Source organism: Lygodium microphyllum, chromosome 26 (genome assembly GCF_053477565.2).
Source record: "Lygodium microphyllum isolate KBCC chromosome 26, Lygodium_microphyllum_v1.1.10, whole genome shotgun sequence".
In the NCBI taxonomy this organism is placed as follows: Eukaryota; Viridiplantae; Streptophyta; class Polypodiopsida; order Schizaeales; family Lygodiaceae; genus Lygodium; species Lygodium microphyllum.
The window spans coordinates 76,216,237-76,233,544 of NC_141160.1; the positions used below are offsets into that span (position 1 = coordinate 76,216,237).

At 41.9% G+C, this 17,308-nt stretch overlaps 1 protein-coding gene across 4 annotated transcripts in view; it reads right to left on the bottom strand.

Moving 5' to 3' along the window:
* The window catches only part of SIK1 (Protein kinase superfamily protein), an 88,142-nt gene that overhangs the window by 58,524 nt on the left and 12,310 nt on the right, over window positions 1-17,308 (bottom strand). For all 4 annotated transcript variants that reach the window (XR_015688971.1, XM_087668660.1, XM_087668659.1 and 1 more), the window contains exons 2-4: window positions 6,869-6,957; window positions 6,669-6,776; window positions 6,479-6,586 (exon numbers count right to left, since the gene is read on the bottom strand). Coding sequence is in view for 3 of the 4 variants with exons in the window: in XM_087668660.1 (XP_087524786.1) it covers window positions 6,479-6,586; window positions 6,669-6,776; window positions 6,869-6,957 (305 nt within the window). In the remaining variant the exon portion in view is untranslated. The remainder of the gene's footprint in view (window positions 1-6,478; window positions 6,587-6,668; window positions 6,777-6,868; window positions 6,958-17,308) is intronic.

Consider the following 17,308-nt stretch of genomic DNA (forward strand, 5'->3'; position numbering starts at 1 on the left):
ACTTCTACTCCTACTTGGACTATGGATAATGAAGCTACTCATCACATGACCCCTATAGATGACATTTTTCTCACCAGACATCTTGCAGTCTGGGAGAGTCAAAGTAGAAAACAACTCCTCGGTCAAGATCCAAGCTTGTGATCGCATCAGTTTTGCCACTGATAAGGGCTAGGATTGCACTATGCTGGACGACATTTATCATGTTCTCCAGCTTGGAGTGAACTTATTGTCTGTTTAGCAACTTTGTCAATTGGAGTGAGCAGTCTTCTTTATATCGACCACAATCGAAATCATTGATGACAAGACTGGTTTAGTCATTGCTTGCGGCAAGGCACAGCCTAACGTGCCTCTATCACCTGACGCACTTCCTTACCATGGCGACAACCGAGAACTCGAAGTTCCATCGTATCCAGGCTTTAGCTACTGATAAGGGCCAGGATTGCGCTATGCTCGACGACATTTATCATGTTCCCCAGCTTGGAGTGAACTTATTGTCTGTTCAGCAACTTTGTCAATTGGAGTGAGCAGTCTTCTTTATATCGACCACAGTCGAAATCATTGATGACAAGACTGGTTTAGTCATTGCTTGCGGCAAGGCACAGCCTAATGTGCCTCTATCACCTGACGCACTTCCTTACCATGGCGACAACCGAGAACTCAAAGTTCCATCGTATCCAGGCTTTAGCTACTACACGGGAGCCTTCGAGCACTGAGCGTCTTTGGCATTACCACTAAGGACATCTTGGACCTGACTCTCTTTATGAGTTGTCGCATCACCAAATGGTTAATAGCATTCCCCGCAATGCACTCATAGAGCTGAGGCTCCATTGAGATTGATTCACCTTGATCTTTGTAGTCTGATGTCCACAGCCGCCTTAAATGGCATACTTTTCTTCTTTTTGATAGTGGATGATTTCTCTTACTACATGTGGGTGTACCTTCTCGAGCACAAGTTTGATGCTTTCACCTATTTCAGTGCTTGGGTGCAGTTGGTTCATAACCAAACTAGACGTCATGTAGATACCATGAGAACTGATAGCGGTGGCAAGTTTATCTCCTGCGAGTTTTCTAAGTTTCTACAGGAGCATGGCGTTTCTCACTAACTCACCTCTACCAACCCCTCTTCTCAAAATGGAGCCATAGAGCGTAGCAACCGAACAGTTTTGAACATGGTATGCTCTGTATTGTTCGCAACAAAGCTTCCTAATCGTCTATGGGTTGAGATTGTTAGCATTGCAATGTACATCCTTAACCGATAGCCGACTGCGGCAATCCCTCAACGACTCCCTACGAGGCATTCTTTGGCGAGAGGCCTATTGTTTCCCACTTCAGAGTCTTCAGGAGTCATATATGCACGCACACACTTGATGACAAGATAGGAAAACTCGCTCCCTGAGTTGATCTATTGAGAGGCACATAGTGCAGTCTTATGCTCCAAACTCTGAGTCATTACCTCAACCCACATCATCTGACATTGTGCCTTCTGAGTCGGGTCTACTGCCGACTCTCATTGATGGTACCACTAAGGGCATCTATCTGAGGAGCTTGCTGGTTGCGCTTACATTTGTCTATTGCAACAATCGGAGTGCCATTGCCCGTGCGGGCAACCTCACCATCACACCTCGAACGTGGCATGTGGGCTTCATTTCCACTTCACCAGAGAGCAAGTTGAGCTAGGCACCATTTGCCTAGAGTTTGTACCTTCAAGCAACAATTTTGCAAACATTTTGACCAAACCAATCAATCGGCCGATCCTTCAATACATCCTACCTCAGATTGGCTTGGATCCAACCTCCTCTACTTCTTCAGATTGATGTGGAGAGGTTGTTTCTCTCTTGTTTCTCCCTTCACTTTAAGAGGGGGTGATTTCTTCCCTTGATCAGTGATAGTGATAATGTTTATAGTTTAGTTTTAGACATTTCAAACATTTATTCTTTGTATTGTACTCAAGGACATTTGTAACTTCATCCGCACTATCAAGATGATATGATTGTAAAATGGCACTAGGACAAGTGATTTAAAAACATTCATATAATGCTAAATCTTTTGAAAAAATCACACCAAAAGCCCTCAAAAAAAATAAAAATCCAAAAGCCCATGGTTGATTCCATCCGCCTTTGCATGACTTAGTAGGCTCCTAGGCAACCAATATGCACACTTGGTCCGATGCCTTGGCCTCTCTCGGGTGATAACTTGGGCTCCCTTGGTAAGATAATCATCACCTCTATAGTCTTGGTAGATCACTGGGAAACCGACATGCACCCTTTGCCCGATATCCTGGCTTCTTTGGGGTGGGACGCCTTGGAGTAAAAGACTATATATGTTAAGGGCTTATTTCTCATGGCTTTGTTTGGGGCCTAAGAGGAGATATTGAGCTAAACATGCATTAGCTTGACTTAAACAATCCCAAAACATGCTTAATTAATGAAGCAAACCTTTTATTTTAAAAAGAAGCGCGATCCTAGACAGTTACTATGTCTCGTATGCAAAACCCTAATTTGGGTGTCCCATACTTTCTATAAATAGGCATGCAGCCCACAACTCTCTCTCAATCATCTTTTTGTAGATTTCGCGTCTTTCAGCTTGCTGCCCACGCCCTGGACGCGCAGGACATCGGGGTCCAAGCTGGCCATTGCTGTCTACAACAGTCTAGCACATGTTTCCAGCCCTTCACCTACTCTTCAGAGCTGATTTCAGCCTATTGACTGCTATGCTGCTGGTTTTCCCTGCTGTCGCCAGCCTACCATGTCGTTAACCAACCTGCATTTGCTGTCTGGAGCTACCGCCTGCACAGTTTTCTCTCCTCTCAATTTTTGCCTTCTATAGGCTATCACCCAACCTTTGTTGCCTACATTTGGTAGTTCTCTCTCTCCTGCAGTTGTCGGCGATCACCCATCCTAAATAGGCTGCATTTTGCTACTTTCTCTCTCCTCACCTACGTTTTTAGTCCTCTCTCCTACACTGCCGTTTGCATCAGATCTAGCCTTCCTTAGTTACATTTGCTAGTGTTCGATATTCAGAGGATGCCTTGCTGTGTTTCGGGATCCATTCGAAATATGGCACACTATCCAGCTCATCACCCATGCCCTAATCCTCGAGATACATAAGTTTTGTGGTACAATATTCACTCTTTACATAGTGTATTTGCTACATGAGCATTCTATCTTCAGCAGCCATTCATTTCATTATTATCTATGTTCATGTCTCTGAGCTACCCTGACCCTAATTGTGTTTTATGTTATTAGTTTGAGCCTTGTCATATGATTGGTATTGTGTTTTTGTGTTTGGAGCATCTTGTCATAGCTACTAGGATTTGCATTGAGAAAACACATAATGTACAACCACAACAATGAAGACACTGACAAGCAAAACCCAAACCCTAAAAGCAAAACTCAAAACTCAAACACAAACAAAAGGAGAGAAAAAAAGAACACGACTCTGAAGTGAATGAAGATTGGAAATAAATGAAGAGTGTATAGAGTGCACAAGGACAGAGCAATAGTACCGAAGAGTGACATCCACCAAAGATGAATCCCAAGTATTATCACCACCAATCAAAAATGAGAGGGTGCTAAAGTATGAAGAGCCGTATATTGATCACCCAAACATAGCAATCAGAGGCTAAAATCTGGTGAATACAGCAATGTATCACTAGAGAAGGCTGAAAACGGATCATCCAAGGCAAAGAACCATCGCGCGACAACAAGAGAGGTGTTTGTAGATGTAGGCGGACTGCTGGACAACAAAAACGCAAGTACTACAGCAGTCGCATAGTGGAAGAGATAGCAACAACATGTCACCTGGCACCAGATGCTGAAAACGTAGGCTGATCAAATGCTATGATAAGGTAGCAAATGGAGACCTCCAAACAGTAAGGCAATGGTTGGAAACAGACCACTTAGGGTTGGATAGTGATGGGCTGCACTCAATGATGGCTGGACAACAAATGGTAGATAGCTGATGGCTAAAATTTGCTTGGTAAAGTGAGAAATCTGCACAAAAGGATGAACACTGAATGGGGGCAATCTATCTATCTATAGATGTGGATAGACCCTCCCAAATCAAGGTTTCACTGAAACTCTCTCGAAGCGTGTACTGTTTTTGCATTTTCCATCAAATAAGCATGTTTTGGGGTTGTTTAAGAGGCTAATCAGCATGTAATGCATTTCTTAGCTCAACAATACTTACTTTGGTTGAACACTAGTGGATTCAGTTCTATTACTCTCATTTGTTCTTCATGCTCTCACATGTTTTGTGTTTCATCTCTATGCTCTTTGATCTTGTGTTATACTTCCATGTTTTTGCAAAAAAATACCTTGACACAGAAACACAAATAACAATTGTATGACAAAGCACAGATTGATAGAAGAACTCAATCAGGGTTAGGGTAACTTAGAGACAATGAACACAAAAAATAATTGAAGTGATATAAATGTTGAATGTACAATGCTCATGCGGCAAACACACTATGCAGTGAATGAATATTGAACCTCGAACTCCTGTATCTCAAGGATCGGGGTAGAGGTAATGAGCTGGAGAGTGTGTCGTACTCTAAACGGATCCCGAATCGCTGCCTCCGGATGTCGAACACCAGTAAACGCAGCAGTGAGAAGCTAGATCTGATGCAAACGGTAATGAGGAGAGAGAAATACTAAACACGCAAGCAGGACAGTCGACAAGAGAGACAAAACTGCCAAGCGCAGGCTAGATAGCCTAGCAATAGTCTACAGAAGCTGGGCAACAGCTGGAGGAGAGAGAAAACTGCCAAACGCAGGCTGCAGATGACGTGGCAAGCAATACGGCAGGTCTGTGCAGGAACAGCAGTCGCCTAACTGGGATCAGCTCCCAACTGCGAGAAGAGGGCTAGAAATCAAGTGCCAACTGAAGTAGACAACAATGGACAGCTTCGGCTGAGATGTCCTCCACAAATGGGGTTGGGCAGCAAGCTGAAACACCTGAAATCTGCAAAAACGAGATTGTTTCTAAATGGAAGGCAACATACTTATTTATAGAAAGTTTGGGCCCTCCCAAGTGGATTTGTGCTTATGGGACACAGAAACTCTCTAGGATCGCATTTCTTTTAAATAAACTAGGTTTCTTCATTAATTAAGCAAGTTTTGGGGCTGCTTAAGTAAAGTTAATGCACTTTTAGCTCAATAGTTTTATCATTCTAACAATTATTTTGCCACCATCATCAGCATAGACCTTGAGAGCATGCGTACCATGGTAGCATGGTCCATTTGGAAGGTTAACCAATCCAATCATGGCTGTGAGCCTTCCCCTAAATTCATGATGTGTGTACTACCATTCTAGGTGGCAAAACAAGTGATCTTACTCAGGTTCTGAGTCAGGTATCTTCAACTATCAAAAACATTTCAACATTACTTAAGTTCTGACTTTGGAGAGACATCGCCACCCATAAACTTCTCATCATTCTTAACAACAAATTGATTCCAAAGCGTCAAAATGCATCAATATGAGGCATCTCCAATTATCCAAAAAGAAATGCCCCTGAGACAGAGGAGCCATCACAGATGGGCTCAATTGTAGATGACAGGAGAATGACATGGCTGATACATGTAACTTCAAGAAGCCAATTAAAGATATAATCCAGTCACCATTTTAAAACATAATTGCAACAGATGTAGAATGAATTGTGCATGGCTTTCTCAGCAAAACCATATGTCATTAACTTAATTTTGTTTAGAGTAGCCCAGCATACCCTCTTGAACAAAGTGAGCCAATGCACGTTCAAAAAAGGGGCCAAATTGATAATCACATGCAATAGGGTGAGCCCTAAAGCCCATTAGAAGCCACTTGCCTTCCTATGAAGCCAAGCATCCAATCATGATATTGAAATGAAAAAAGTAAATATTAATATATTTGTTTCATAAGTTTTCCAAGAAAAGTGGCCCACACTCCACACATGGCAATCAAAACCACCTTTGACCAAAATAATGGTTTCTTCACAATTTAATTTAGTTAATCTCTCCCTTAACCCACTCCTTATGAGGCCCCTTTGGTGTTCACATTTCCCCTAATGTATAGCTATAATGATTTCTTTACCGCTTCCAGTTCTATATTTGCATAGAGTATAATCCCTCTTGTACCCCTCTACCTTGCCTCCATGAAGTAAGCTGCTCAATAACTGCAGTTCTGACTCCCTTTCGGACAGTGCCAGCAACTGCAACTATGGAATTGAATATTTGATGGGACAAAAGCAGGACCCTCTGGCATATGCTAACATGAATATAAGCATCCCAGTTAGCAGTTTCCTTGAACATGCATCAGCTTCAGCAATCTCTACTATGACTGAAGCAGTTGAGCACTAACTGATACTTCTGTTCTTCCAACACAATAGATTTAGGTCATTCAAATCATATAATTTATTGTATAAATTACTGCAGACTAATGTGTTCATTTGACAACCATTCTTGTAATACACCAAATTGCCTCAGTTGCACAATCCTCTATTTACCTTAAGTGCTTCCCCACAAATGTATGCAATCTGTCGTTCTTCCAATGTCTCTTCAGTTCTGACCATCAAATCTGCTATGCTTCCTCCTCCACAATACTCCATCACTATCTGTTCTTTAAAAACTCACATAAGCAAGCAAAAGATCATACAATCTGAACATAAAATATGAATTTAAACACAACAACCATACCCAAAGATAATCTTCAGCTTGATAGCTGCCCAAGTAGCGCACAACATTTGGATGATTGCACTCTTTCAGCATTTCAATCTCTCCACAGATGTCTTCATAACCTTCTTCCTAACACCAAATATCTTTCACATATTCAAAACATGAACTTCAAAAAACTTAAGCCAGAAGAGCCCTACGTTAATAATAGTGCAGCCACTCACCCCTTCACTTAATGAAATAATCTTGATTGCTACCAATTCTGATGTTTTTAAGTCTCTAGCTTTGTAAACTGCTCCATACGATCCTTTGCCTGATAATCAGAGGAAATAAAACTTGATTATTCAAGATAATCAATCAGACATTGACAGTCTTTACAACTTGTGTGAATTAATAGGAACCTTAAGAAAGAATGATGAGAGTATTTTACAAACAGAACCAATTGACATAGCACTAAAATGGAAAGCCCTACCTAATGTCACAGCAAGGTTGTTTCTTGGTTCTCTAGCTACAAGAGATACCAAATCACTTGCCAAAATACTCAACTAACAAAAACAAGAAAAAAAATCATCCAATGAAGAGATTTTCCTTTTGTTTTTGTTTTTTGAGCCGGGTGCCTAATCAAACTCAAAGGTGGAACCCTGTAACACTAGCTTATGATTTCGCTACTTCCTTCAGGACCGAGGTCTTTGGAAGATTCTGCCCAGAGGGTGGAACGTGGGTAGGCACCTAGCACCCTGGTTCAAGGGCCCAGGTAGTGCTAGACTCTCACCAACTAAAACCGCTAATCCCAGTGGATTCCCTTAAAGGGATGTCATACCCCAAGGTTGGGCATCGGCTCAAAGGTGGTGTCCCGTAGCACCCAAGCCAACACTGCCTCCCGACAACATTCGCTTGCTTGGGCGAGGCAGTGCCATCATTGGTACGAGTACGAGCTTGTGCACAAGTTCGCAAAGGGAGGATATCGTCATTTCTCTATCCATTTAAGGATAGGGATCACGCATATAATGCTCCCAAGTACCTCGGCATTGCCTCGCCGAGGAATGCTACTACGAGGCGGTGCCCCGGAACAAGATTCTTGGAGTGCGGATGAGTGCTCACCCAATTAGGTAAACACAGCCCGCCAACCTCCCCACCAAAGAGTAGTGCAGCTTCATCCTCTAAGGTACTCCCCCGGGACAAAAGGTCGCGAGCTTTGCTTATAATACCCGAAATGTGCCTCTTACATTCATCAGTCAACGTGGGACAAGTAAGCAGGATGTATGCATAAGAGGTTTCTGCTTCATGGAAGCTGCACAGGGGATAGGTTTGTCAACGAGAGTGACGATAGCTGTCAACCATCTTCACCCCACCGACTCGTGCTAGGCACAAAAACCACTCCTCTATAGCCTTGACGTTCTTTGATAGATTAGTGTGAAAGAGGTAGTTCCTTAAGCATTCGAACTTGTAATCATCATGGGAGGAGAGCCTCACACACTCATCATGTCGATCCCATTTCTTCCAGACAGGACATCTTACAGCGAGTAGAGGTGCTTCAAGGATATACTTTTCCAGCCAACGCTTGGTCCTGGATGACCAAGTCCATTTATGCACTCTCTTTGTAAATGACGGTGGTTTCGCCAGCTCACGAATCCACGTCTTAAGTCCCAAGTACTTCGCACAAGCACGCGCACGTTGCCCACCGCAAAACATTGGAATGGGGGGGATATTAAATTCCTTATGCAAGGTAGTTGCCCCTACCGCAGTTGACTTATCTCCCTTGCCTAGAATCCATTTCATCCCCGTGACAGCCATTGTCTCCAACGGTTAGAGGAGTGTCTGACAATGTCCCCCTATGATCTCAGCTCCATACGTAAGTACAAGAAGCACACACGCCTTGAAGACAGAGTCTAGTCCACATAGGGATCAAACGGGAAGAGAGGCAGGCTTGATAGGCATGAAGGGTCTTATGGCCTTTCTCAATCCTCTCCCAAATTATTGTCTCGATTGAGAATTCACTATCCAAGACAATGCCAAGATAAGTGTATTTCTCACAAACTTCAATCCGTTCGGTGCCTAAGTAGAATGGCCGATCCCTTAGAGATTGCATGTTCCCGAAGAATACCATGGCATTGCATTTGGACAAGCCAAAGCTCATTCCCCACTTGGTGGCCCACTCATTCAACGGATTTAATGCTGCTCCAAAGAAACTATGCATCTTAGCCAAGCCACCTCAAAAAGCTCCCCTACAAGAAATGAAGCCCTATACAACTGACCAAACTGAAGATGAAGCCATTGGAGAACTTCATAAATTGTGTGTCCAGGCAACCTTTTTCCTAACATTTGTGGTGGCAGACCAGGGATGAGTGTGTGTATCAAATTTCCCTGCCCTAATTTCATTGGATATTGAGTTTCCACCTTTTCTTTTACATTTTTTTAACCAGAAAGCTCCCAGTTTTCCTTTCGGAATTGAGTTCCAGTTTTCTGAATTCAGCTTTGATTTTCATTTTATATGTTTGACTTCTTTTCACCAAAAGCAGGACTCAATATACCAAATGAGGCATATGATTGAGGCGTATATATCTGTCATACGATTTTCATATTAGGAAAATGCATAATAATCCTTTTTAGCTTGATTTGCAGGAATGACCTGTCAAAAATCAAACAATTAACTGCATGAGTAAATTCTCTGTAACTGTAATGCCGGTTTCTGCAGCATGCATCACCATGGTTTTCATCTGGTCATCAGCAAAAACCTAGTACAGCTTAATTAGAAAATTTTCGATCAATGACCCTATGAAATCTGGATCCATATTAATAAAAGCAATCACTGAGTACCCCAGCACCCCTTTGATGTCTTGTACTCTTGGTCTAATGACCAGACCTCACTATCCATATGACAAATGACTTTACAAAGGATTGTATTCCATTGGATTATTTTACCCATATAATTTGAAATATTTTTCAGGACTTGCATGACAAGATTTGTCAAAGATAAAACCAATGGCATTAGTGAATACTAAGCGGCTGTGACACCCAAATAGAACCACTTTAGTCCCAAATCCAGCCTCTATGAATTACTGATCAAGGACTTACGCTTGGTTGTCACTTGTGAGAGACCTAGACAAGTGACAACTGGACACAAGGCAAATACAAAGTGCATATTGGATATGAGGTGTGCTGAAGCATAGACAATTAGCCAAGTTGAGATGCCTCTTGGCAGCTAAGAAGGGCAGCCGATAAAGAGTGAGTTCTCTAAGATCATGTGGACTCCATGTGCATCACATTGTTGAGAGCTACTCATGGAGGATTTGGAAAAGGTTGGATGGATAGATGACCTCTTCGAGAGGTAGAAGGATGGCAAAGTTTGTAACAAAGAGGCCTAGAGTACGTGCCACTTTTTGAGCAAATAGTGATTTGGATCTTTTAAAGCCATCAGCCACTCAATTCGCTTACATGTTTATTATTGTGGAGAGACTTGTTAGAGTCCGCCAAGGCCTCTTGAGGACAGTTGTCTCTAGAAAGTGGGCTACATGGGATGAGAGGGAGCAACCTTTTGCTTTGACATTTATCAAAAATGTCATGGATGGGGCCTATTGGGAGGATGCAACTGCATTGGTAAAATCTTTGACTCCCATTTACACAGTTTTAAGGATCACTGATATGGAGAGTAGTATTCTAGGCCTTTTGTACAAGTACATGGATCAAATTGGAGAGGCGCTTAACGAAAGCATCCTCTTTTCTTGAGATAAGTAAGTGAATCAATGACCATTCATTCTAATTTCACCTTTCTAATCATATGTATGAATCTATAATCTATTATGATTCATAATTTGAATTGCTATGTGGGTAACAAGTTAACTTTTATATATACTATAGAGTACGGGACATTCGTGCAGTATGGAACAAGAGATGGGATTAGTTTCACAAACCAATCTATGTTGTTGCACATTGCTTGCATTCTATTTGGCGCAGCAAGGATTGAGATGTAAGTGAGGAGCTTGAAGAGGGGCTGCAAGATTATTTTAGTGAGTACGTTGATGGAGATATTTCCATCAATACGTGACTTGAAGATATCTCCTCAAGTCTCATAATCAAACTCTCATTTGCACACCCCACAATAGAGTTACGTGAGAGACAGCTTCTTCTGTCTTGGTGGGAAAAGTATGAAAATTGTGCTCCAACACTAGTGAGTAAAGTAACAAGTTTAAATAGTAAATATGTGACATAATACATCATACAATGATACATGTAAAATGTAACTTGTAAGTTGTAACATAAATAAGTGTGCTGAATTTCTTGTTATTCTTTTATTGGAATTTGGCAGAAAAAAATGGCTATCCGTATTCTCTCCCAGGATTATGGTAGTGGTCTTGTTGAGAGAAATTGGAGTGCATGGGCATTGTTTCACACCAAAAAGAAAAATAAGTTTAGGATTGCTCAGCTTGAGAGATTGGTTTTTTGCCATTGTAACTTGCACTTGATTGAGAATTCAAGTTATAAACTTGAGCCAAAGCAAGTAAATATAGATAAGATTGACATAGAGGAGGTAAGGGACATTCCTACCATTCCAAAGGAAAAGATAGACATCTACAATATGCTATATGAGGAGTTATCTGCACCTTCACATCAAACACAATCCAGGTGCACATCAGCTAGATCGAGAGAATCTCGACTTCGACGTGGAGTTGCTTCTACCTCTATAACTCCAGTGGCAAATGATAATGATGCCTCCTCTTCCTCTAGTAGTAGTACTAGTGCTCCTGCTAGTAGCCCTGAGGAGACTTAAACACAGATGGCTTTGGATGGTCTTGAGTGACCCTCATGAGTCATTAGATGACAGATAATGACATGATTCAAACTTGTAATTTGTAGACTTGCTATTAGTTGATTATATAGATTCATGTTTATGGTTCAGTGGCATTTGGATGACTCACAACTCATGAGATACTGTGATACACTATACATCATACATCATAGTTGTATTTCTTCTTCATGCACTGTCTACTGAGTTACGACTCATGAGTACTCTCTTTTTTGAGTCTATATGACATAATATGACTCTATGACTATTCACTTTTGAGTCTTCAATCTTAAGTTTATTATCTATGACAAGTTACAATTTATTGCCTTAAATTGAATCACGATTCGTGTATACTTTAAACTTGTCAAATCTTGATTCTCTTTTAAGTTCTAATGCTTTATTGATGAGGAATTTCAGTGTCTTGATATAAAGGTTCAACTGTTAAGTGATGTTACTCCACCATATATTTTTAGTTATATTTATGGCTATATATTTTTTTACTTTTTTACCTATATTTTTTGGATTCCCATTTTCCCATCTCGTTGTTTCCGGACCACGACTGAAACTCCATTTCACGACTCCAAAACGTGTTTCTATTTTACCGTTTCCAAAACTCGTGTAACTATGAGCCCACTACTATCCAACCCTAGGCGGCATGTTTTCAACCATCACCCTCCTATTTGGAGGTCTCCATTTGCTCCATCATCATAGCACTTGATAAGCCTATGTTTTCAACATCTGGTGCTAGATGACAGGCTAATGTCATCTCTCCCACTAAGCAACGGCTAAAGTACCTGCATTTTTTCTGTCCAACATGCAATCTACATCAGCAAACACCACTCTTGTTATTGCATGTCAGTTCTTTGCCTCAACCTACTACCCTTCATTATTCAGCACTCTCTAATTTCTAATTGGTGGTCAAAATACTTGGAATCCGTCTCCAATGGACGTTACTTTCTGACAAGGCATTGCTCTACCCTTGGGCATTCTATACACTCTTATATTCACTTATAGCATTCATTCACTTCAAAATTTCTTCGCTTTGTGTTTGTCTATGTTTGAGTTTTGAGTTTTTACGTTTTACGTTTAGGGTTTAAATTTTACTTGTCTCTGTCTGTGTCTTTGTATTTTAATATTGGTCATACATGCTATGTTCGCTCAGTGCAAACCCTAGCATATCTTCACATGGTATTAGAATCAATGCTCTTCTAAAGAGTACCATGCGATGATTATGGAGCCTAGTGTTTGTGCAAGACTTACACGCGGCTCAATTCTAACTCATAATTTCTTAGGCGCCTTCTTCTAAGAATCCTATGATACCCTATGACGCTTCTCCTTCATCGAAGGCTCTGAGAAGGCATTATGGTCTCGACAAGGAGGTAGACACACCTTCACCTTTACAATCTTCTTCTTCTTCTCATTTTGGTCACCTTACAGATGAAGAGTTTGAGGAGTACTTGGGCATCACGTACAGTTCGGATTACAATCCTCCAACGAGTGCTATTACTCCATCTGGACCAATTGATGAGACTAGCCACCTCTCTAATCTTGGAGGGACCAAGAGATTCGGCACATCTAGCGACCCTTCTCCTTTATCTCAACCAAGCCTTATGTCAGGTTTGTATAACCCTTTTGAGTCATAACCCTCTCATGTTTCTTCCCTTGTTGAGCAAGATCCGCATGATTTTCAATATGTTAACTTTAATAGAGAAGGCTACCGAAGCAGATTCCCTTCATCAAGTATATCTCTACCATCTGTTTTATTTGAGCAAGCAAACCACACATCTCAACTCCCTCCCATTCCACCACTATCTTCTCCACCTTCTAATCTACTCACATCTTCATTCCAAAACCTAGGATTACATTCCACTTCCACTCAAAGCACACAAGGGGTTGGATCTTTCATCTCCGCTCCCGACAATTTCTCTTTCTCCATCCCATAATCTACCTACCCTCCATTCACTACATCTCTTGGTGCATCCTTAAGGAAAATGCCACCCTTTAATACTATACCTTCCACCTACCCCCACTTTACCACATCCTTTCACTCTAGGATAGCTATGATAGGTATCCCCCTCGCTACCCTCGAACACTCACAAAACCCCCACACGATCTTTCAGATGCAAGGATATCGATCATCTACTTATGGACTGTCGTCACACATCCCTCTCTACTCCCCCTGTCCCTATCCCTCTACCTTGGGCTCCACACGCTATTACCATGCCCATACCCATTCTATCCTTGCCTACATTTGGATCTACTATGCACACTTCTCTTATGCATAGTGAGTACTCTAGGATTCCTTCCTAAGTGTAGTCCACTCCCCCACCCTATCCCCCCTATTCACCCTACCCCCATTACACACCTCCATCTAGCACTACCACTCCTATTGCAATGGCCAAGAAATGCCTTCACGGATAAGACACGTTTTAATGGGTCAAATTTTATCACTTGGTCGAACTTGATGCAACAAGTTCTTGAATCTTGGGCACTTTGGGACCTCGTCATTGGTACCAACAGACCTTCAATTAGCTCACCCTGATCACATCCATCAATGGAGAGCCCGCAATGCCACAACCAATGTTAAGTTAATGCAAGGGTTGCTTCCTGAGTTCCACTCTCAATTACAATATTTTTCCCTTACATCTGAGCATTGGGATCATCTCATTGATCACTATACGGCTCGAGATCGCACTCAACGTATCACTCTCAATTTTGAGTTTCAGGAGTTTTTCATTAAGGAAGGGGTGATCTGAAAGTCAAGTTGGCCGAATATCGACAATTACTCACCCAGTTTGCCACTAGTAGCTCCCCAAAGTCAAACAACGATCACGTCACATTCTTCTTAAACAAGTTGCCAAACAAATACTTCCATTTTATTCAGCACATTATCACACTCCCTAGATTGCCGACCTTCTAAGAGTTTAAGTGCCCGTTCTTGCATTACACAAGGCTGTATAATCAAGTCCACGAAAAGTCCTCCACAAACATCCATTTTGAGGTACGAGGGTTGGCTGCCTCTTCTTTGGGAGGAAAAACAAACAATGGTAAGAACTCGCAAGATGCGAAGACGAGCCAAACCAAGGGTGACATCACTTCCTCCGACTGAACCAAAGAAACATAACCCCTTTGGCAACAACTACCTAAGAAAAATAGATTTTGCACACATTGTTAGAGGGTGGGCCATATGGACGAGGAGTGTTATACCAAGGCGCAGGGTCTTCCTCCTAGAAAACCACAGCAGACTATTGCGACTGCCTCCACTCCAACTGGTCAATCCAATGGGGCTATGTCTCCCGCTACTACACCATCTACTCCATCTGCCCTAGAGGCTATTGGATATGTGGCACATGGACAGTCTCAACAACCTATCTCCTTCACTACTCCTGAAGGATTAGCTGATTGGTTTGCTAGTGGCTCGCCAATTGCACTTTACGCATCTATTCCTAGGGCATCTATTACACCTTCTAGGACCCCTTTCCCACCTCACTATACGCGATGGTGGCGGCACACTTAGCCTTTCCCTTTTTTAGACATCCACTACGTATTGCATTGCACTTAGCTTTGCTTTCTTTTATTTTCAATTTTGTTTTTTGGAGCATCTTACTATTCACCTTTATGCTTGCAAATTTTAATCTCTTTTGCAAGTTTCCTTTCATCGTTTCATCTACTTGGAGTTTTACTCTTCTATCAACATGGAGGCTTTCCCTCCCGCGGCAGATCGTGCAACCTCTCTCTTAATGCTCTCATAGCGGTAACTTCTATCCTTGATCTTTTGTAGGGATGCTTCATCATCTTCATCCACATGGTTCTCGACACCACACCAAGACCAACATCCTCAAGCTTCTCTTCCTTCTTCGGCATCACCATCAAAGTTGAGAGGGAGTTCCTGCCCTTCTTGGTATTCTACAGGTTTCGGCAATCGCCTTCGACATCAACCTTCCCCGTTGTTGTACCATTTCCTATTCACTGTATGACTTCATCATCTTTGTACTAGGACACTTAGACAAGTGAACAATTTTCCTATGAGAGAGATTGTCCAAGTGACACCTGCTACATGAGCATTCTTTGGCATGTAGCATACTATGCATCCCATTGTGTAGAGCACTATTGGTGGATCCTATGTTGTTTCCATTGGCAGACTATACCACCATCCTCTTTCCATGATACTTTATCACCTTTCTCTCGTCATCAACATCCTCGAGTGTTTGGGTAAGCTTGTACTATTTTATGATGTGTTGAGTGTACTATCCCTAATCCTGTCTTCTGGATCACTGCTACTCAATTGGCCACCCCCACCCCTAGAATTTACTTTCCAACCAAAAAAAAAAAACAAACAAAACAAAAAAAAGTAAGTTCAATGTGGTTCCATTTGCCTTCGTAGGGCTTGGTAGGCCACTGGGTAGCTAACGAGCACCCTTTATCCGATGCCCTATCCTCTTTGGGATGACTACTTGGGCTCCCTCAGTAAGATAACCATCGCCTCTATGGTCTTGGTAGGCCACTGGGTAGCCAACGTGCACCCTTTGTACAATGCCCTAGCTGCTTTGGGATGGGACACCCTGGGATAAACATTGCCAACATTTCCTTTGACTCAGTTTTGGGCCTGAGAGGGGGTGTTGAGCTAAAACACGCTTTACAACTAATTAGCATTTTTAAACAGCCCCAAAACATGCTTAATTAATGAAAAATGCAAATTCGGTGTACGGTTCGAGAGAGTTTCAATGGTCCCTCAAAACCCTAAATAGACAGACTACCCACCATTCAACCCTATCCTTTTGTGTGCAATTTTCTCACTCTACCGTGCAGATTTCAGCCATCAACCACCTATCATCTGCTATCCAACCATCACCAACTTCAACCCATCACTATCCAACCCTAGGCAACCTGTTTTCAGCCATTGCCCTACTGTTTGGAGATCTCCATTTGCCCCATTATCATAGCACTTGATAAGCCTACGTTTTCAGCATCTAGTGCTAGGCGACAGGTTGATTCCATCTCTCCCACTAGGCATCTGCTACAATACTCAAGTTTTTGTTGTTTAGCAGGCCATCTACATCAGCAAGCACCTCTCTTGTTGTCGCCTATTAGTTCTCCACCTCAACCTACTATTCTTCATTATTCAACACTCTCATCTCCGACTGGTGGTCATAACACTGGGGATCCCTCTCCGGTGAACATCACTCTCCAATACTCCATTGATCTACCCTTGGGCATTCTATACACTCTTATATTCATTTATAGCATTCATTCGTTTCAAAGTTTCTTCTCTCTATATTTGTCTCTGTGTTTGAGTTTTGAGTTTTTGCATTTTCCGTTTTGCATTTAGGGTTTGAGTTTTGCTTGTCCCTATCTGAGTCTTTGTGTTTCAATCTTGGTCGTACGTGCTATGTCTCCTCAGTGCAAACCCTAGCATATCTTCACATGGAGTACAACTGAGATCCTTAGATCTCTTCTACTAATCCAAGTGCTACTTGCTATCAAAATTGACCAACAAAACAAGCCTTCAAATCAATTTTTCCCCTTGGTTTGCTTAGGGATTTGCCTTCACCCTGCTCCTTAAAAGATAAATTCAGCCCCAAATCTGATATTGACTGGTTGGCCTCCTAAATCACCCTGAAATTCCTTAATTTCACCTGCTAGAATTTAAGTCTTAGGCCCTCAATTCTGACCACACGTCCTAAGGCAGCTGTTAAACCCTAATTTTTGCTATAAATTAAGATTTACAGCAAAGATTCACTGAAATCTCTACTTCCAATGACTCAAATGGCTAGATTTTACTAAGATAACTTGAGAGATGGCTAGAGGATAAGAGGGAATGCTAAAGAGAGAAAATTTGAACTTCTATCGTGAGAAAATGGACGAAATCAGCTACTAATCT